The sequence below is a fragment of the Ambystoma mexicanum genome, chromosome 7q (assembly GCF_040938575.1).
Source record: "Ambystoma mexicanum isolate Mex_15411 chromosome 7q, UKY_AmexF1_1, whole genome shotgun sequence".
NCBI classification, from domain to species: domain Eukaryota; kingdom Metazoa; phylum Chordata; class Amphibia; order Caudata; family Ambystomatidae; genus Ambystoma; species Ambystoma mexicanum.
In genome coordinates this window covers 546,889,040-546,907,270 of record NC_090941.1, presented here as the reverse complement: position 1 = coordinate 546,907,270, position 18,231 = coordinate 546,889,040, and the positions used below count along the sequence as shown (strand labels likewise).

Genomic DNA, 18,231 nt, shown 5'->3' with positions numbered 1-18,231 from the left:
ATCTCAGCCCTGGGGCACTACCTGTCAGGGTTTATGGCTTAATTAAAACCTGCACCCCCAGAGAAAGAAAAGTGGAAGCAATGTTATAGTGTCTTAGACCACTCAACCACATTACAACTGGAAACAAGTAAACATTTACACATTTTTGCATATGGAGCATTTGTATTGAAAGGAGATGAGGTGCACTTTTGGGAGGAGGGTAAATGGCATTAAACAGCTGGGAGCAACTGCAGTGGGCTGACTTTCACAGGCGTTACTGGAGAATGCATCTAGGAATTAAAGGGATTTGCATGGAAGCTTGGATTGAATCTGGGGAGCTGGTGGGGCGCACAGTAAATACAGGAATGCAATTCAAAATAATGTATAGATGGGTTACAATAAAAAGCCTTACGTTCAGCATTGTAATCAATACTGGCTGTCCTGTAATTTCTTTTTAGTTTATTAACAGGGTGCATGCACAATACACGATGGCCGCCAGTCCAGCTTACATTCACAGAAGCTTTGCAGCACCCATTCCTGATTTGGTTTTGCAGTTATATTTGTGACAAACCAATAGGGAAGTTATTTTTTGGTGCTAGAATTCTGTGCTTAAACATTGGATGGGACGATGGTGGAGGAGAACAAGTCACAGAAGGAATTGAGGCAAAGATGTGAACATTCAAAAAAGCACAAAGACCCTTCTGAGAACAGGTGGCAGGTGGAGTGCCCGCCGGCTCCTCAGCAGCATGCACACATCACAGTGAAGAGATAGTGCACCTGCATCCTAACTCTTGATTGCACAGTGTTAAGGCTTTGCTTGGGCCCCAAACAGCCTGTTATAATAAGTGACACGGGAGCCAGGATATTTGCAACCTTCTTTATTTTTACAATGCAAGCAACTGCCAAACTTGTCCCCGCCCCCTCCCTAACCCCTACGTTACGTCCTGTCTGTCCTGCTCCGACCGCAACGGCGGTCCACCCACATATCGATCTGGGAAGGTACTGACACACAGACTGAGTGAAATAACCACTCTTTGGGAATACCACAGAACCTATACCCCTGTGATTTGCACAAGATCTGAACTTCCGAGTGGCACTGCTGTGCCCCTGGGTCTGTGTTAGTAATTTCCTCCCTTGCCATCTTCCGCTGGAGAGAGGAAGCAACGTGTGTTCCCTTTAATGCATCCCAGAGAAAAAACGTGCTAAAGCAACTCCTCCCTTAATTGTCCCCATCGTTTTTTGTGTCAATCCCCCTAAAACCGTGAAAGGAGGAAAGTAATTAAGGCTCTCTCACCATAATGTTACCACCTTTTTCTATGCCATTTTTGTTACTGGTTTAGAAAGCAACTCTGAACTTAATGTATCTGTGTTTCTATCCATGATTCCACACTCGATTTGCAATGCGTTATTTTTAGAAGCATATAATCAGGAGGAAATATCCACCAAACAAAGAAGCACTTAGTGCACTGAGGTGCCCCTGCACACACACACACTGGTGTTACTATGCTAAAATGATACATATTATCCTGACAGGTTTAGTGGAGGGGACAGAGTTCATGCAGGCTTGCTGAAGGACCTCTCCCTTCCCCAACCAACAATTTTGGAATGGAGCATGTCATGTTGTTCTTATGGGCATACTGCCCGTCCACCTCGTTAGGTGGGCAGACCGCCCATGCGGTCCTTCTTCCTGCCACACGGGAAGTGACGTTGGGGTGTGGGAGGGGGTTAAGGGGTTTCGGCAGTTGATGCCTGGCAGTTAATAAAGCAAGTTATCTTTACAACGGCTCCCGCGTGATATGTGCCTCTGTCGGCTTGAGGACCGAGCAAAACCTCACATCTGGCGACGAAGGTGTGTGCTACACCCACCCGTGCCAGGGAGGCCTGCAGTCGAGTGGTGTACAGCGGTCGGCGCACCTCCAACCCTGAGGCCAGAAGGCCCCAGAAGGCACGCAGAGGATCGCGATCGAGCGGTGTGGCGCGTCAGCGCTCCTCTCGGGAAAGAGGCCCTGGCAGAGGGGCTCACTTCAACACCGCAGGCAAAGCGAGCGCCGGCCCCAGCAGACACGGAGCACAGGAGCGCCCAATTAGCCACGGGGCGGCCCCCAGCACGTGCGCAGCATGCCGAGCCAGCCCTGCCCACCATCCACCACACGCTGCCTGCGCTAACGGGGGAACCAGGAAACGGCGGGAAACCCTACAAAGGAGGAAAAGTCTGTCACGAACGACAGCCACACTCTGCACGTGCGTGCAGGCTGAAGCATATCAGCACCTCAAGATATTACAGGGCAAAGACGAGCCCCGGACAGTAAGTTAGCACCGGCCTAAGTCAAGCAAACCATCCACACCATGTCGTCTCCTACAAGTCCAGCGGTATCGTCATTAGGAGGTGCAGGAGCCATTGCGGATGATCCTCAACAGGCACAAGGATCAGGTAAGAACTCACAAAACCTGCCTATACCTGGCCCATTTGATGTCAGGGACACCTCCAATCTGGGACCCAGATGGATCATATGGCTAAGGTACTTTAAGTTCTATGCGGGGGCAATTGGTCTAATTGATGACGCAAGGCTAAAAACCACCTTATTCATGACGGTAGGCCCAGAGGTCAGGGACATAGCAGTAGAGCTAATGAACATAGACGCCGTCACATATGATGAACTCCACGGAAAACTCTCCGAATACTTCACCCCCCACACCAATATTGACTATGAATGACACGTATTCCACATCATCAGACAGGAAAAAGGAGAATCGCTGGACAACTTCGTGATGCGCTTGCGCATCAAGCTGAAATACTGTGAATTTCACAAATATTCCAGTGAAGAGGCGTTGAGATCCCAGGTCATAGCCGGCTGCATTTCACAATCATTCAGAAAACAACTGCTCCAAAAGCAAAGATCCCTAGAGGAAATCCTTGCATTAGCCAGAATGGAGGCGGCTGTAGAGTCGCAGCTGGATAGTCTAGGCAAGGTCGCCATCCAACAACCTTCATCCAAACCGGACACCATCAACAAACTCTTTGCTGCCCCCTCACATAGCGACAAACGCACTGACGCCACGTGTTATCGATGCGGATACGAATATCCACACGTGGGCGAGTGCCCTGCCATTGGACAGAAATGTGCCGCCAGCGGTGGAATGGACCACTACAGAGCCGCATGCAAGAATGCGCCGGGACCTGTGGCCACCAGACCAAGAATACATGAAAGAAGGAGAAGCTCACGGCTCACCCCTTCCACGGGAAGGGGGGAAGAAGAACAAATAGGACCGAAACGAGAAGACAGGACCCGAAGAAACTCGTACGCAAGAGAAGACAGAAAATCATCAGACGGGTCCAGGCGATCCCAGAGGAGAAGGTCTGTCCGTTACATTGAAATGAGATCCCTGTCCTCAGTCATCAGAGAAAGACCAACGGAAGAAGGGGTATGTGTGGGCGCTCAACAATGCCACGGCCACCCAACACAGTACCACACTCACATTACAAGTTAACAACACCCCGCTTGAATTCCTCATCGACACAGGGGCGACAGTCAACATTATAAGTAAACAGGCATACAACTCGGTGGTCAGCCCCCCGAAAATCAGAAAAGCCACGGTGGACATCTACCGATATGGCGCCACCACCCCGCTACCCTGCAAAGGGACTATCTCGGCATGGTGCGTGCACAAATCACACACGGCAAAGATTCCTCTACACATCCTAAAGACGGAAGCCAACAGTGGTGCATTCTCAGTTTCAAGACGGCCGTAGAATTGGGTTTGGTGCACATACTGTATCAACTCATGGCCCACAAATACTTTGCCAGACCTGATGCGATAGAACAAACATTTCCAAACCTATTCAAAGGGCTGGGCAAACTGAAACACAGGAAGGTACAACTGCACATATACCCAGACATACCACCAGTTGCCCAACACTATCGAGGGATACCCATGAACATTCAACACCAAGTTGAAGAAGAACTAAACAAGCTCATCCAACTCAACGTCATCGAACCAGTATCAGGTCCCACGCCATGGGTATCCCCCATTGTTCCCATCCCAAAAAAGTCACACAACAGATCTACGCTTGTGCGTAGACATGAGGAGGGCAAACGCAGCTATTGAGAGGGAGAGACATCAGGCGCCCCGGATAACCGATATGATCCACCTCCTCCATGGGGCACAAGTTTTCTTCAAAACTGGATCTCACAAAAGGTTACCACCAGATTGAAATTGCACCCGAATCCAGGTACATAAGGACGTCCGTCACACACCTGGGGTTATTCCAGTACAAAAGGCTCAGTTTCGGGATATCCTCTGCAGCCGAAGTTTTTCAAGAAGAAAAACATAAGAGTCATCCGGCACGTACCGAACTACCTAAATTACTCCGACGATGTTCTGGTCTATGGGAAGACGAAGGAAGAGCATAACACCGCTCTTCACAGAGTGTGCGAAGCACTAGAAGTGGCGGGATTAACGCTGAATAAAGCCAAATGTGAATTTCGAAAAGGCTTGGTACGCTTTTTCGGTCATATGTTTTCTAGCAAAGGAATGCGGCCGGACCCAGACAAAGTGGCTGCCCTCAACTCAGCCGCACCCCCAAGCACCGTGACCGAGCTCAGGGCGTTCCTTGGACTGGCCAGCTATTGCTCCAGGTACCTTAAGGACTATGCTACGATCAGCAATCCCCTGCACCTACTAACGCGAATGGACCAACCCTACACATGGTCCACGGACAATCAGAGGGCATTCGAAGAGATACGGGACACCATCACAAGAGCGGAGGACATGGCTTACTTTGATGCCAAACGACACACGGAAGTAATCGTCGACGCCAGCCCTGTTGTCCTGGGTGCCATACTAACACAAATAGACCCTCAGGCGCCCAAGAACGTATATGTAGTGGCATACACCAGCAGGAGCCTAACCCCCACAGAACAAGCGTACTCACAAGCCGAAAAGGAAAGCTTGGCGGTAGTATGGGCATGTGAGTACTTCCACCTCTTCCTGTATGGCAAGGAGTTCACCGTAATAACGGATCATCAGGCCCTACTCACAATCTACACAGATCCAAAATCAAGGATGCCCCCGAGAATAGCCAGATACGTCTACAGGATTACAAATTCACCATCAAGCACCGCCCGGGCAAAGAAGACAACCCGTCAGACTATCTATCTCGACACCCCACTGGACCCGCCAGCCCTCCACCATCCATTGCAGATGAATATCTCAAATACGTTGTACATCACCTGCAACCGCTCCCCGTGGGATGGGCAGATGTAATCACACAATCGGCGCAGGACCCAGCGCTACGCATCATACGCCACTGCATATAAGAAGAAAGGAGAGCACATATGCGGCAGCAAGCGTGGCAGGAATCGGAGGATGTCCAAGAAGACGTCAAACACATAGACCAAGTCCGAGATGAACTCTCCATAGTCGGTGAACACGTAGTCCTAAAAGGGTGCAAAGTACTCCTCCCGAAATCGCTACGAGCCAGGACGATACACATAGCGCACGAAAGCCACCGAGGGGTGGTGGCCACCAAAAGGCTACTAAGGCAGAAAGTGTGGTTCCCCAGACTGGAAGCAATGGTGGAAAACATAGTGGGCAAATGCCCGACGTGCGCACAAGTGGCACCACCCCCACATCCAAATCCACATCCAAATCCGTTACACATGTCACCCCTACTGGGACACGTGTGGGAGGAACTAGCGGTAGACTTCTTTGGACCGCTGAGAGATAGCACGTATGTACTGGTGCTAATAGACGAACACTCAAGATTCCCAGTGGCTCAAATAGTCGACAGCACCGCTGCCTCGAGCATCATCCCAGCACTAGACCGCATGTTGTCCACGTATGGAATCCCCAAGATCATAAAGTCGGACAAAGGAGCACCATTCATGAGTCAGGACTTCGAGAACTTTTCAAAGTACATGGGGTTCCAACACCGCAGAATATCGCCCAGATGGCCTCAAGCGAATAGCATGGTTGAAAGATTCATGTCCAACATCAAACGAACTCTACAAATAGCAGCCATACTCAATAAACCTTTTGAACAAGCACTTTATCAGTTCCTCAGGGACTATCAACACACCCCTCATAGCACGACGGGAATATGCCCGGCTGACTTGATGTTCAGGCGACCGGTCAAAACAACACTACCGGAAGACACCCTCTCCGCAGAGGCCACGCCGTTAGAACAGGAGGCCCGAGCCAAAGATGACACAGCAAAAGCCAAGATGAAAGAGACTGCTGACCATAAAAGGAAAGCTCAAGAGTCAAACATCGAACCAGGAGACCAAATGTGGATGCGACAGCCGAAGCAAAGAAAGGAGGACGCCACATTCGCAAAAGAACCGGTGACCGTCACCCAGAGGAAAGGAACGATGATCACAGCACAAAGGATGGACAAATCCTTAGTAACTCGGAACGTATCACACTTCAAGCCTCGGACAACAAACCCACAAGACGTACAGGACAGAGCTGAAGACAGTGGCGATGACAGAGGGCGGGACCCCGGGACCCCCCCTATCTGAGAGATAGTGAGGCCTCTGACAGCGAAGATAGCATAATACAACGTGAAGAGACAGGGAGGACCCCGCGAAGGTCAGGCCGGCCACAGAGAAGCCAGATAAAACCTCACAGACTCATTGAGAAAATGGAGTGAAAATGGGTAAGGACCTCGCACGTTAAAAAGGGGGGAGATGTCATGTTGTTCTTATGGGCATACTGCCCGTCCACCTCGTTAGGTGGGCGGACCACCGTTGCGGTCCTTCTTCCCGCCACACGGGAAGTGACATTGGGGTGTGGGAGGGGGTTGAGGGGTTTCGGCTGTTGATGCCTGGCAGTTAATAAAGCAAGTTATCTTTACAACGGCTCCCGCGTGATATGTGCCTCTGTCGGTTTGAGGACCGAGCAAAACCTCAGCTTGGGCACCAAAGAAAAAGCATCCCACGGTTGCAAATGAGAAATCATTCCTTGTGGCAGACTGTTGAAGCAGAACGTGAGAGGGAGTCATCTGGTCAAATGTGTCCCAAATTGTGCATTTTAAAGAATATTTACTCAGTAACCATGGTCACAACCAGCACCGGCTCGACCTGTGCTCAGATGGTGCAGCCACACAAGGGCGCCCTCACGGTTCACAAACAAAGAGTCCATTGCCTCCAGCTCAGTGTCATGTAAACAGCGCCTATTAAAGAAACACGTTGTGATTCGTTAATAGACGCGATTTACATGACACTGAGCTGGAGGCAAAGGCGCTCTTAAACACACTTTAGAAGAATAGCAGGGGGGCTCAGTTCTGTTGTTCGGCTGATAGTATCAGCCGAACAACAGAACTGAGCCCCCTGATGTTCTGCATTTGTGGTGGGTGGGGGTGTGTGCACACATCTCGCACAGGGCGCTGGCAGACCTGCTGATGGCAAGGGTCACAATTACTAGCTGCAAACTGAAGTAGCTCATCAAACATGCCCACTTTGACCAATCCATCTGACCTACACTAGCATGTTGAGTCTGCGTTTCAGGCATTGCCATATTGCCCGATAGGCCAATCCAAGCCTGCCTGCCATGACAGGAATGGAACAGGCTCTCGCATCTCAGGGAAGGCCCAAAGGCATAAGCACAGGTCTTAGTTGGGGTTTTATGCAACAAATACAGCTGAAAACAATTGAAAACACAGACATAGTTGCTCTCGTCGGACAGCCCTTACTCGCAACATGAGGACAGACCGTCCTGATATCAGAAAAGGCCATAACAGCACGCGCACAGGCCTCATCGCTGCGTTTGCATGCAGAGTATGCAGCGGAACACACAGGTGGAGTTTCTTGAGAACAGACACCAAGGATTAGACCAATTTCCAGGAATATCAGCACAGGGCTAGAGAATTGAAATCAGGGATTGACTCTGAGGCCAGGCGAGGCAAAAGAACTACGTGTGTTGGACTCAGCGTGTAGTCTGGTAAATGAAGAGTTAGCTGGCAGTGTACATTTATGATGAATTTGCTGCTCCAGCCCCTGCATTGTTTCATAAAATCCCACGTCTTGGTTTAAGAACAATCAACACAATCGTTTTACTTCCAAGGACGCTCATTTTTAGCTCCAAACGCCTGCCTTGTGCTTTGCAAACATGCAGGTCAAAGAGGGGCTTGCATTTGTCTTCCTCACCGTTTGAACATGCATGCTCAAGTCAGTGTACGCAGATTTCACATGTGGGAGAACGCACAGCCTAATGCCTTATAGATGTGCATCAGAGCACCCCATTTGTGAGTACAGTAATTTGGGCAGCACAGGAGGCATTCAAATAAACTGTGCACCACAGATCTTTGGAAGTGTCATTAAATCTGAAAGGGAGTGCCTGGGGCTCCACTGCTCCAAGTGTTGCAGCAAAGCTAAATGCAGGAGTTCACACTCGCGCTAAGCCTCGGAGCAGTGTGTGCGTGACCTGCGGCATGTGCAAAAAGGCTTTGCTGTGATGGCTTGAAACTGGGGCCTTCAGCGGATGCGCCTAGATACGCTGTGTGAAAAGCATCACACCTACACAAGCTTGTACTCTCATCTCTTCATGCGAGAAGAAGTGGAAATATGAGGTCACAAAGAGCAAGCCCTTAGAACACGAAACACAGGCGAGGAGAACAGAACTCCAGGGACCAGGCATGGTGATTCACACCCGAACATTGAATATTGCGCTACCGACTGAAGGTGGTTCCCGCAACACCTAAATGGCACTAAGATCTAATTTGAAAACAATAGTCCCGTTCTGAAGAAAGCAACAGGCCGAAACACGTGTCAAGTATACAGGACACCTGTTATGATCAAACATTCCTGAATTAATCATGTAGAGCAGTGAATACAACTATGCATGGAAACCGGCGCAGACAGCGTGGTGGCATCTATTTATACTGAACTGAATGAGAGCGCAGCGGGTTAACTCTTTTGCCCGCACGCGCTGTGACAGGTGGTAGAAACTAGACTACTAAATCTCATTCTAACATATTGTTGCGCTACGATCCCTCTTAACCATGCCACAACCTTTCTTATCACTCAGAACAACAGTCACCACCTTAACACCATTCAAACAGCACTTTGTGGCTTAATGGCGAGAGGACACGAGAATTCTATGCGATGGATGGGATGGTTATTATTATCTGAACCAGACTGATGCCTTTCAAGAGTCTGCAGATTGAGCCTGGCAGAGCGTCACTGGGATTCATTTTGCAAAGGTACGTACTGCAGGGGTGCAAGAGAAGTATTGCAGCCCATGCCATCACTGGAGAAGCAAACAAAATAGAAGGTGCTTGTAAGAGAATCTAGTGTGTCTTGTAGGGTCTGATAGCTTCATGAAGATCTGGCCACAGTAGCACAGGCTTCAGGATTCATACCCTGGCAGGCACCTCAAGCACATAGAGGCTGGAGGTGTGAAGAAAGGGAGTAAGGAAGCTACCTCTTACCTTTTAGTTTTTCGGCCAGCATGGTGGCTTCATGGTCCGAATAATGCATTACGGTTGGCGGTGAGGGTGGTCGCAGCCAATCCACATCCAGCTTCCGCCTGTGACGCTCTTCCCGGGCAAACATCCGCTGTTTACATTCCCATTCATAAAAGTCATCTCTGGCCTGGGCAAAGTCCACATGAAGGCGACCAGAATCCTTCTTGTCAGTGCTGGATCCTAGCCTCATGCGGTAACCTGCAAACAAGAAGAAGAGACGCTGCATCTTTCAGTGATGGTGTTCCACAGTGAACATGGCAAGCATCATGCTATATATCACAGCGCCACCAAGAGGCAGCAGGAGTAACACTGCGGCCCTGCCTTACGCAACACACTAAACAAAAAAGTGAACTGCTCCAGCTAGGTGCTTCCTTGTATCTGAATTCTGAAATGGCGAATCCGGTTTGCAGTGTTAATAATGAAAAATAAATAACAACAAACATTTTCAGTGATAGCTGAATAAGGAAAAACAAATCGACATGTATAATAAAATGATATGTGGGGTGTGGGTTAAGGGATAAAAAGGCTGGGTGGTTTAGTGGGGTTAGTAAAGCGGGGGAAAAAGGGGGCTTGGGGGGAGTGGAACTACTGTGCCTGTGTGCTAGTTTGTGGAGATGGGATTGTAGGAGACACTGCATTGGCGGACAAGGGAAAGACTGAGGTGTTGCTGCCAATAGGGAATGGTGACTTTATAAAATGGTGGGGCATACATGATTTCACCGAAATGCCACAAGGGCAGCAAAAAAGCTCCAACCATTGCAGTTAAAAACCCACATTTCAGATAAATTGTGCACAAAGATATTTCGTTCACCACTGGTTTGTTTGCGGAACACATGAAATACTCCAAAAGATGCCAGGTCAAGAACAATAAACAGAATAATGCTGCATGCCATTGCCATGGCATGGTGAACCACAACGAAAATTCTGAGGACATGCTCAAACAATATATGACAGTACTGCCCCCCTTTCAGGCTGGATGTGCCCAAAGAAAAGCACCAGAGCCTGTCCTAACAATACTGTCCCTCTTAGCCACTGTAGCATAAATGTTCATGATGTTTATGCCCCAAAATAAATGTTCATGATGCTTGTGCCCAAAGAAAATCACGAGGCCCATCTAAAGCATATATGCAGCACTGCTGCCTGTCATGCAGAACGTGACCAAATGAAATCACGAGGCCCTGTCTCGCCATTATATGCCAGCATTGCAACTGTAAAACATCATTTGATACTATTTATACTGAAAGAAAAAAACAAAGTCATGTATTAACAGAATATGCCAAAATAGCACCCATTGCGCAGCCATAGCAATATATGTCAAACCCGACAATGTAAAAACCTTTCGTGCAAACGGTTCCCAAAAAATTAGGTTCTACCGCACAGTTGCAGTTAATGTACTAGTAACCCATCTACATACCCCACCTTAGTCTCAGTGCTTATGTTTTCCCCAAAGTCACTCTTATTGTTGTCAGGGCCCTTCTATTGTCATCCTGCTCAAAACGTACCCAAAGGTCAGATTCAGTGCTGCTGCGGATCTCCTTCTGCCCTCACCCAAACATGCTCACATACATGCAACCACTCTGCAAGCGTGCGCGCACACACACAAACACACACACACACAGACACACACACACACACTCCTCTCCTCTTCCTACCACTCACCTCAGTGCTCAAATGATGCCACAAAGTCACTCTGCATGCAGACACAGTCCTTTTTCAATTCCCATCTCCGGTGCTACTTAAGTCCTCCTCTTCATTCCCATTCTCAGTGCTCAAGTTATACCCCAAAGTTGCTACCAGTGCCACTACCACTGCACACATGCACACACACACACGCACACACACCCTAATGGAGCCACACACATGCACATACATACCAGACCCACTTACCTGCATGCACTGCTGATTTCCTCACTCTGGCTCCTCAAGGTGGCAGGCTTCTCCACACACAGTCACCTGCTCTATGCCACTCCCCTGCCCAGAGGGGAGTGGCACAGCTCAAGGTGCTGCCATTTATCCCTCCACCACTCTGCTTGTGCACAGTCTGGGAGTGGGATCAGCATTCTGTTCATAGACAAAACTATGTGACGATACGATACAGGTGGGGGTCAACGTCTCTGAGTCCTGGGGGTGCTTCAGGTTTAGCATCCTCCAGGCCACCATTTGTTAGCTGTTTGTGGAGTTGCACTTGTGCATGTGGGATATGGGTTGACCCATTTGAAATGGTGACTAGAGAGATACCATTTTTATAAGTAAGGCAGACTATGTTAGGATGCATGTCACTCAAGGACATTGTCACTCATCAATGGTGGCTGAAAGATTTTGAGGCACCAACCAATCTTCCTTAATCTGTCACAGTTTGCATGGCACTACACACTCCCATCCAAACCCAAATTGCAGTAAGTCTCTCTTTCGCAGCCTCCAGGAACCTATAAACACACATGCTGTTTTTTTACATACTGATTTATTTTAACAAATACCAAATTACGCTATTTTTACATACATAGTTACACTCCAAGCGACTTGCAGTTTGTTTACCTGTAGCACAATCATCAAAGACAATTTAAAAAAATGTTTCCTAATGATATTTATTTTGACTCAGTACAGCAAATAGTGAGTTCTCCCTAACCTACCACATTAGAGATAATGCTACCATTTGCACCCATGCAGGAAACTGCAGGTGGATGGATGGAAAAAGGTGCTTAACTTGCTAACTCCAAATACAGCAATGTATAAATAGGTGCTTGACAGGTCGATCAGCAACATTTTTGCAGCTCCACAGATGTTCCTACCCATGATCCCTTCTGTCCCCTTCTCACAGATAAGTGGATGATAATTGGCAGGAGTACTGGAGCCGATTCCAAATCTGATTGTCTGTCACTCTTGGACAGCACTGGCTTCTCATCCCTCCCCCTCGCTTTTATGTTCATGGCTGCAAAGCACTTCCCACATGCAGAAAAAGCGAGATATAAGATCCGCGATTCCCCCAGTTGCCATGCGTGTGCATGGCACATGCAGTGGGCAGGAATAGTTGGGAGTGGTGTTTCACTACTTTTATTTTTTACTGTAAACAGTTCCACTACTTTTTACAACCATATTCAGCATTCTGGAACTGCACTTTTTGAAGGGAAACGCAAACCTCTTGACTTCAGTGGCAGCTGAACTGAAATCTGAATGTACGTTTCTGAAGCATACATGGCATAGCCCGGATGGATTCCATTTGCCTTCACCTTAGCTGGAGAACATTGGGGAGATCCTGTTAACGCTTAGAAGAAATCTCTCCTCACAGTCATTATCCGCCGGATGTTTGTCCTGGGAAGAAAGCTCAGGGGCAACGTGCGCCCGTGCCTTGGAAGCAAGACGACAGGAAGCAACACAGTTTCGATCCCTGGGTCCGAACTTAGAAACCTCTGGGTGTTTAGGCACATTATAAATATGAAATCCCAGACATCTTGAATAACGTTGTCTCTTTACAAAAACATCTTTTCAAATTACTGTTTGTACATTGATAGTCTGCTCCTCTGCCAAAATTGATTCTGGCACCAATATCTTATTTTTATGTTGAAATATGATTGTCACTTACTAACCTCAGCCATAACCGGCACAAATTAGTAAACATTCTTGAATTTGTTTTCTCAAATTATTTGTCAAAAAATTTTCCTATAAATTTAAACGGTGGTGATGCCTTGTGGAAAGCATACACCACACTAAGTATTGAATTTAATTGTTGATTAAAATGTGTTTTTATATTTACTTCTCTGGCATGACAAATTTTTGTCTATACATATGATATGTGGGTAAATGAATTTATCCTTTTGTTTAGTTTCCATCTGACCACCTTATAAGGTAGACTAAAAGAGAGGTAATTGAGCATTCTCTTCACTGTTAACACTATATAAGTAGTCCCACTAGTGCTCAATCCCCCTTCAACAAAAAATGTTGGGACTTACCCTATTTTCCTCCCATTATAAATATGCAACTAAGACAAAACCAATTACGCAACAAAAACAATTCCCGTAACAGCACCTTGATGCCCGCGGCTGTGTGAGCACTTTAAAAATGTAAATAAATAAATAAAAAATAAAAATTTGAACAAGTTGTGATCTCATGTAACTTGCTAAGACAATCTAGTTTCTAAAGGTCCATGCCCTTCACACGGGATACTTTTTTAAATATCAGGTGGCTGTGGAGGATTGGCCCATTCATGCCTCTGGGCAAGTGTAAAGTTGTAGTTGGAGCTTTGGTGACTAGTCACTTGAATTACTGCAATGCACTCCTGGGGCTACATAAATGAAATGTATTAGCAGGCTCCAGGTGCCTCAAAACGGATCAGTTTCTGGGCGGAGGAAAAGACGATAATGTCCAAGGGTTCACTGAAACCTGGTGTGGCTTCCAGTAGAGTAGAAAATTCAGCTTAACATTCTGTGCCTCCTTTCTCAATGCCTTCAAGATAGCATCCCACTGTGTATGTCAGGATGGAACCTTTGGCTTATGGAAGATCACGGACTATTCATCTCTAAAACTCTGTCAGGCCAAAGGCGATAAGACTTTCCTTCTTTGGAATACATGGCCAAATACCCTTCATGTCATTGCAAGCTTTTTCTATTTCCAGGCCCCTGTTGAAGCAGCATCTTTGCAGGTAGATGTTGGGTATAAGTTCTCATGGTGACACGAAAAGCAGTCTAGGCAATATATAAATCATACCACTGACTGACCGACTGAGAAAAAAAAAGAAGAACATTGGAGGGGCACCACCTTCTTACGCTAGTTCAACCAATTTGACTGTCAACCCAGCCCGGCAGCAACACCTTGTCCCATGTTCCACTATGCTCCTGCCTACCCGTCCCCTGTCGAGGTTAAAGTTACCCTACTTTTTTGTGACCATTTCGACCACTGGTCACGCACATTTGCTGTCATACAGAACACAGCCACATAGGAAACGCTGATACAAGCACAGCTATCTGTGAAGTTTAGGGAAGGGAAAACTGCTCAGCTTAAATAATAAAACAAGATAGGCAGTCGGTTTTATAAATGGCAAACAACAATATTAATGACTGTTTTAATCCATTTTCAAAAGAGGGGTTTAATTGAAAACCTAACATATCATGTTATCATATACAAAAGATGGCCAAAAAAGGCAAGCATTGATAAAAAAAAGTTCAAATAAATTATTTCAAAATAATTAGAATAAGATAGTAACACTTTCTAGGCAATAGTCCAATGGGACTGTTTTCATGCATAATCAGTTAATCATAAGAATGTATTTAGCGAGGCATCTCCAAACACAGTCCTGTGGTGTCCATACATTTTTCTTTAATAAAATACCCAACGTGTTTCGAGATGTTATGCTCTTCATCAGGGGGTCATGAATGCAACATATAACTGTAGTATAACAGAGAACAGAAGTAAATAAGTCACAATGTCCATCTGCTGCATAAAAAATATAAACACTCAAGAAGTACAAAATTCAAAACAACTCGAAGCATGATTAATCACCTTATTCTCAAAATTGGAGCCGTTTACACACAGGCAAGTAATCTACCAAATTCAAAACGTCAGATTACTTACCTGTGCACCAACGGCTCCAATTTTGAGAGTAATACCTTGTTATTGAAAACTATATGCAGGGTAATAGGACATGAAGCCCTCCTATAATATTATGGCATTTGCTTTTTCTTTCCCTTATAGGGATATGTTGACATGTGCTGGAATTGTAGGGAATTTGAGAATACTAGAATGATTTTATGATGAAATATTTTTAAGTACAACGGTTGTAACTATGATGAATTGAGAAGAGTTTTTAGAGCATGTGGATGTTCTTTTAGAGGATGGGGATGCGTTCCTATTTTTTGTGTATTGTAATCGAAGACAGAGGTTTGTAATAAACCAATTGCCTATGAATACAAAGAATACCATTACTATGAACATTGAGTGTACAGAATATCAGTAGGTAAAAAGGTCCCAATCAGTTTATCAGTGGAGTTCTTATGTTGAACACTCAATTTATGATGGACATTCTTGCTTTTCTCAAGGTTACAAGTGTGCCTCATGATTGGATGCTCAGTGAGCAATGTGGATAATTGACAATTATTTTGAAAAATTCATACTTTATATAACTTATCTTTTCTTTACGTTGTTATTTTTTTAAATTATCATTTCATCTTACAAAAATGTTAGTTGAGGGGTCTCCCCAGTATGCGTGGAGCTGTGCTTGTATATTTATGTACCTTTCTCGGGCCCAATGCCTAACAGCCTCTGTTCTGGCCAAGTCTCGTTCTCTTCCAAGTGCTTCCCAAGATATTACAACTACCAGCATGCACCAGACTCCTCAGACCGCAGGGATGGATAAGGAATCCTGGGAAGCAGTATTATCCAGAAGACTGAAAGTACCAAAATGCACCTGATCCTAAAGGATAAGACCCAGCCCATAACCAGAAGAACACACATGTTGCCCTCATGGAAATTGAGTAGCCATCCCCATTCAGAAGACAAATGGGAGATCTAATACCTCCCCCACCAACACCAGACTAGCTATAGGGTAATAGGACACCAGACTAGCTGTAGGTAATAGGACATGAAGCCCTCCTATAATATTATGGCATTTGCTTTTTCTTTCCCTTATAGGGATATGTTGACATGTGCTGGAATTGTAGGGAATTTGAGAATACTAGAATGATTTTATGATGAAATATTTTTAAGTACAACGGTTGTAACTATGATGAATTGAGAAGAGTTTTTAGAGCATGTGGATGTTCTTTTAGAGGATGGGGATGCGTTCCTATTTTTTGTGTATTGTAATCGAAGACAGAGGTTTGTAATAAACCAATTGCCTATGAATACAAAGAATACCATTACTATGAACATTGAGTGTACAGAATATCAGTAGGTAAAAAGGTCCCAATCAGTTTATCAGTGGAGTTCTTATATTGAACACTCAATTTATGATGGACATTCTTGCTTTTCTCAAGGTTACAAGTGTGCCTCATGATTGGATGCTCAGTGAGCAATGTGGATAATTGACAATTATTTTGAAAAATTCATACTTTATATAACTTATCTTTTCTTTACGTTGTTATTTTTTTAAATTATCATTTCATCTTACAAAAATGTTAGTTGAGGGGTCTCCCCAGTATGCGTGGAGCTGTGCTTGTATATTTATGTACCTTTCTCGGGCCCAATGCCTAACAGCCTCTGTTCTGGCCAAGTCTCGTTCTCTTCCAAGTGCTTCCCAAGATATTACAACTACCAGCATGCACCAGACTCCTCAGACCGCAGGGATGGATAAGGAATCCTGGGAAGCAGTATTATCCAGAAGACTGAAAGTACCAAAATGCACCTGATCCTAAAGGATAAGACCCAGCCCATAACCAGAAGAACACACATGTTGCCCTCATGGAAATTGAGTAGCCATCCCCATTCAGAAGACAAATGGGAGATCTAATACCTCCCCCACCAACACCAGACTAGCTATAGGGTAATAGGACACCAGACTAGCTGTAGGTAATAGGACATGAAGCCCTCCTATAATATTATGGCATTTGCTTTTTCTTTCCCTTATAGGGATATGTTGACATGTGCTGGAATTGTAGGGAATTTGAGAATACTAGAATGATTTTATGATGAAATATTTTTAAGTACAACGGTTGTAACTATGATGAATTGAGAAGAGTTTTTAGAGCATGTGGATGTTCTTTTAGAGGATGGGGATGCGTTCCTATTTTTTGTGTATTGTAATCGAAGACAGAGGTTTGTAATAAACCAATTGCCTATGAATACAAAGAATACTATTACTATGAACATTGAGTGTACAGAATATCAGTAGGTAAAAAGGTCCCAATCAGTTTATCAGTGGAGTTCTTATGTTGAACACTCAATTTATGATGGACATTCTTGCTTTTCTCAAGGTTACAAGTGTGCCTCATGATTGGATGCTCAGTGAGCAATGTGGATAATTGACAATTATTTTGAAAAATTAATACTTTATATAACTTATCTTTTCTTTACGTTGTTATTTTTTTAAATTATCATGTCATCTTACAAAAATGTTAGTTGAGGGGTCGCCCCAGTATGCGTGGAGCTGTGCTTGTATATTTATGTTCCTTTCTCGGGCCCAATGCCTAACAGCCTCTGTTCTGGCCAAGTCTCGTTCTCTTCCAAGTGCTTCCCAAGATATTACAACTACCAGCATGCACCAGACTCCTCAGACCGCGGGGATGGATAAGGAATCCTGGGAAGCAGTATTATCCAGAAGACTGAAAGTACCAAAATGCACCTGATCCTAAAGGATAAGACCCAGCCCATAACCAGAAGAACACACGTTGCCCTCATGGAAATTGAGTAGCCATCCCCATTCAGAAGACAAATGGGAGATCTAATACCTCCCCCACCAACACCAGACTAGCTGTAGGGGAGCAGTGCGCAGAGGGCAACCAGCAAGAGACGGTCCAGGAATGGGGGAGACCTAGAAACACTACCCAAACTCTGCTGAAACACTGACCAACCAAATGAATGGTCGCATACCTGCACCTCACCACTGGGCCTTGGTCCTGGCTGCTGCCCTTCCAACCCACTCACTCCACTTGTATATGGGGAAGCGCTCTCCAGTCTCTGAAATATCAGTACTGAGGCTCCAACACTGCTGCAAGTCGGGAGTTCACCCACCTGGTCTCCTGCCTGCCTCTTCCCACTTGCCCACTACACCTGTCACATAACTGTGTCATGTGATCATCAATATTGTACACCAGTAAGTGTTCTCCAGTCTGTTACCTGACTCCAATGCTCCTGCGAGT

At 45.8% G+C, this 18,231-nt stretch overlaps 1 protein-coding gene across 11 annotated transcripts in view; it reads right to left on the bottom strand.

Annotated features, from left to right (window-relative positions):
- ENOX1 (ecto-NOX disulfide-thiol exchanger 1) overlaps positions 1-18,231 on the bottom strand; it is a 1,853,609-nt gene that overhangs the window by 700,069 nt on the left and 1,135,309 nt on the right. For all 11 annotated transcript variants that reach the window (XM_069639318.1, XM_069639317.1, XM_069639316.1 and 8 more), the window contains one exon: positions 9,410-9,643. In XM_069639318.1, coding sequence (XP_069495419.1) covers positions 9,410-9,643 — 234 coding nt within the window. The remainder of the gene's footprint in view (positions 1-9,409; positions 9,644-18,231) is intronic.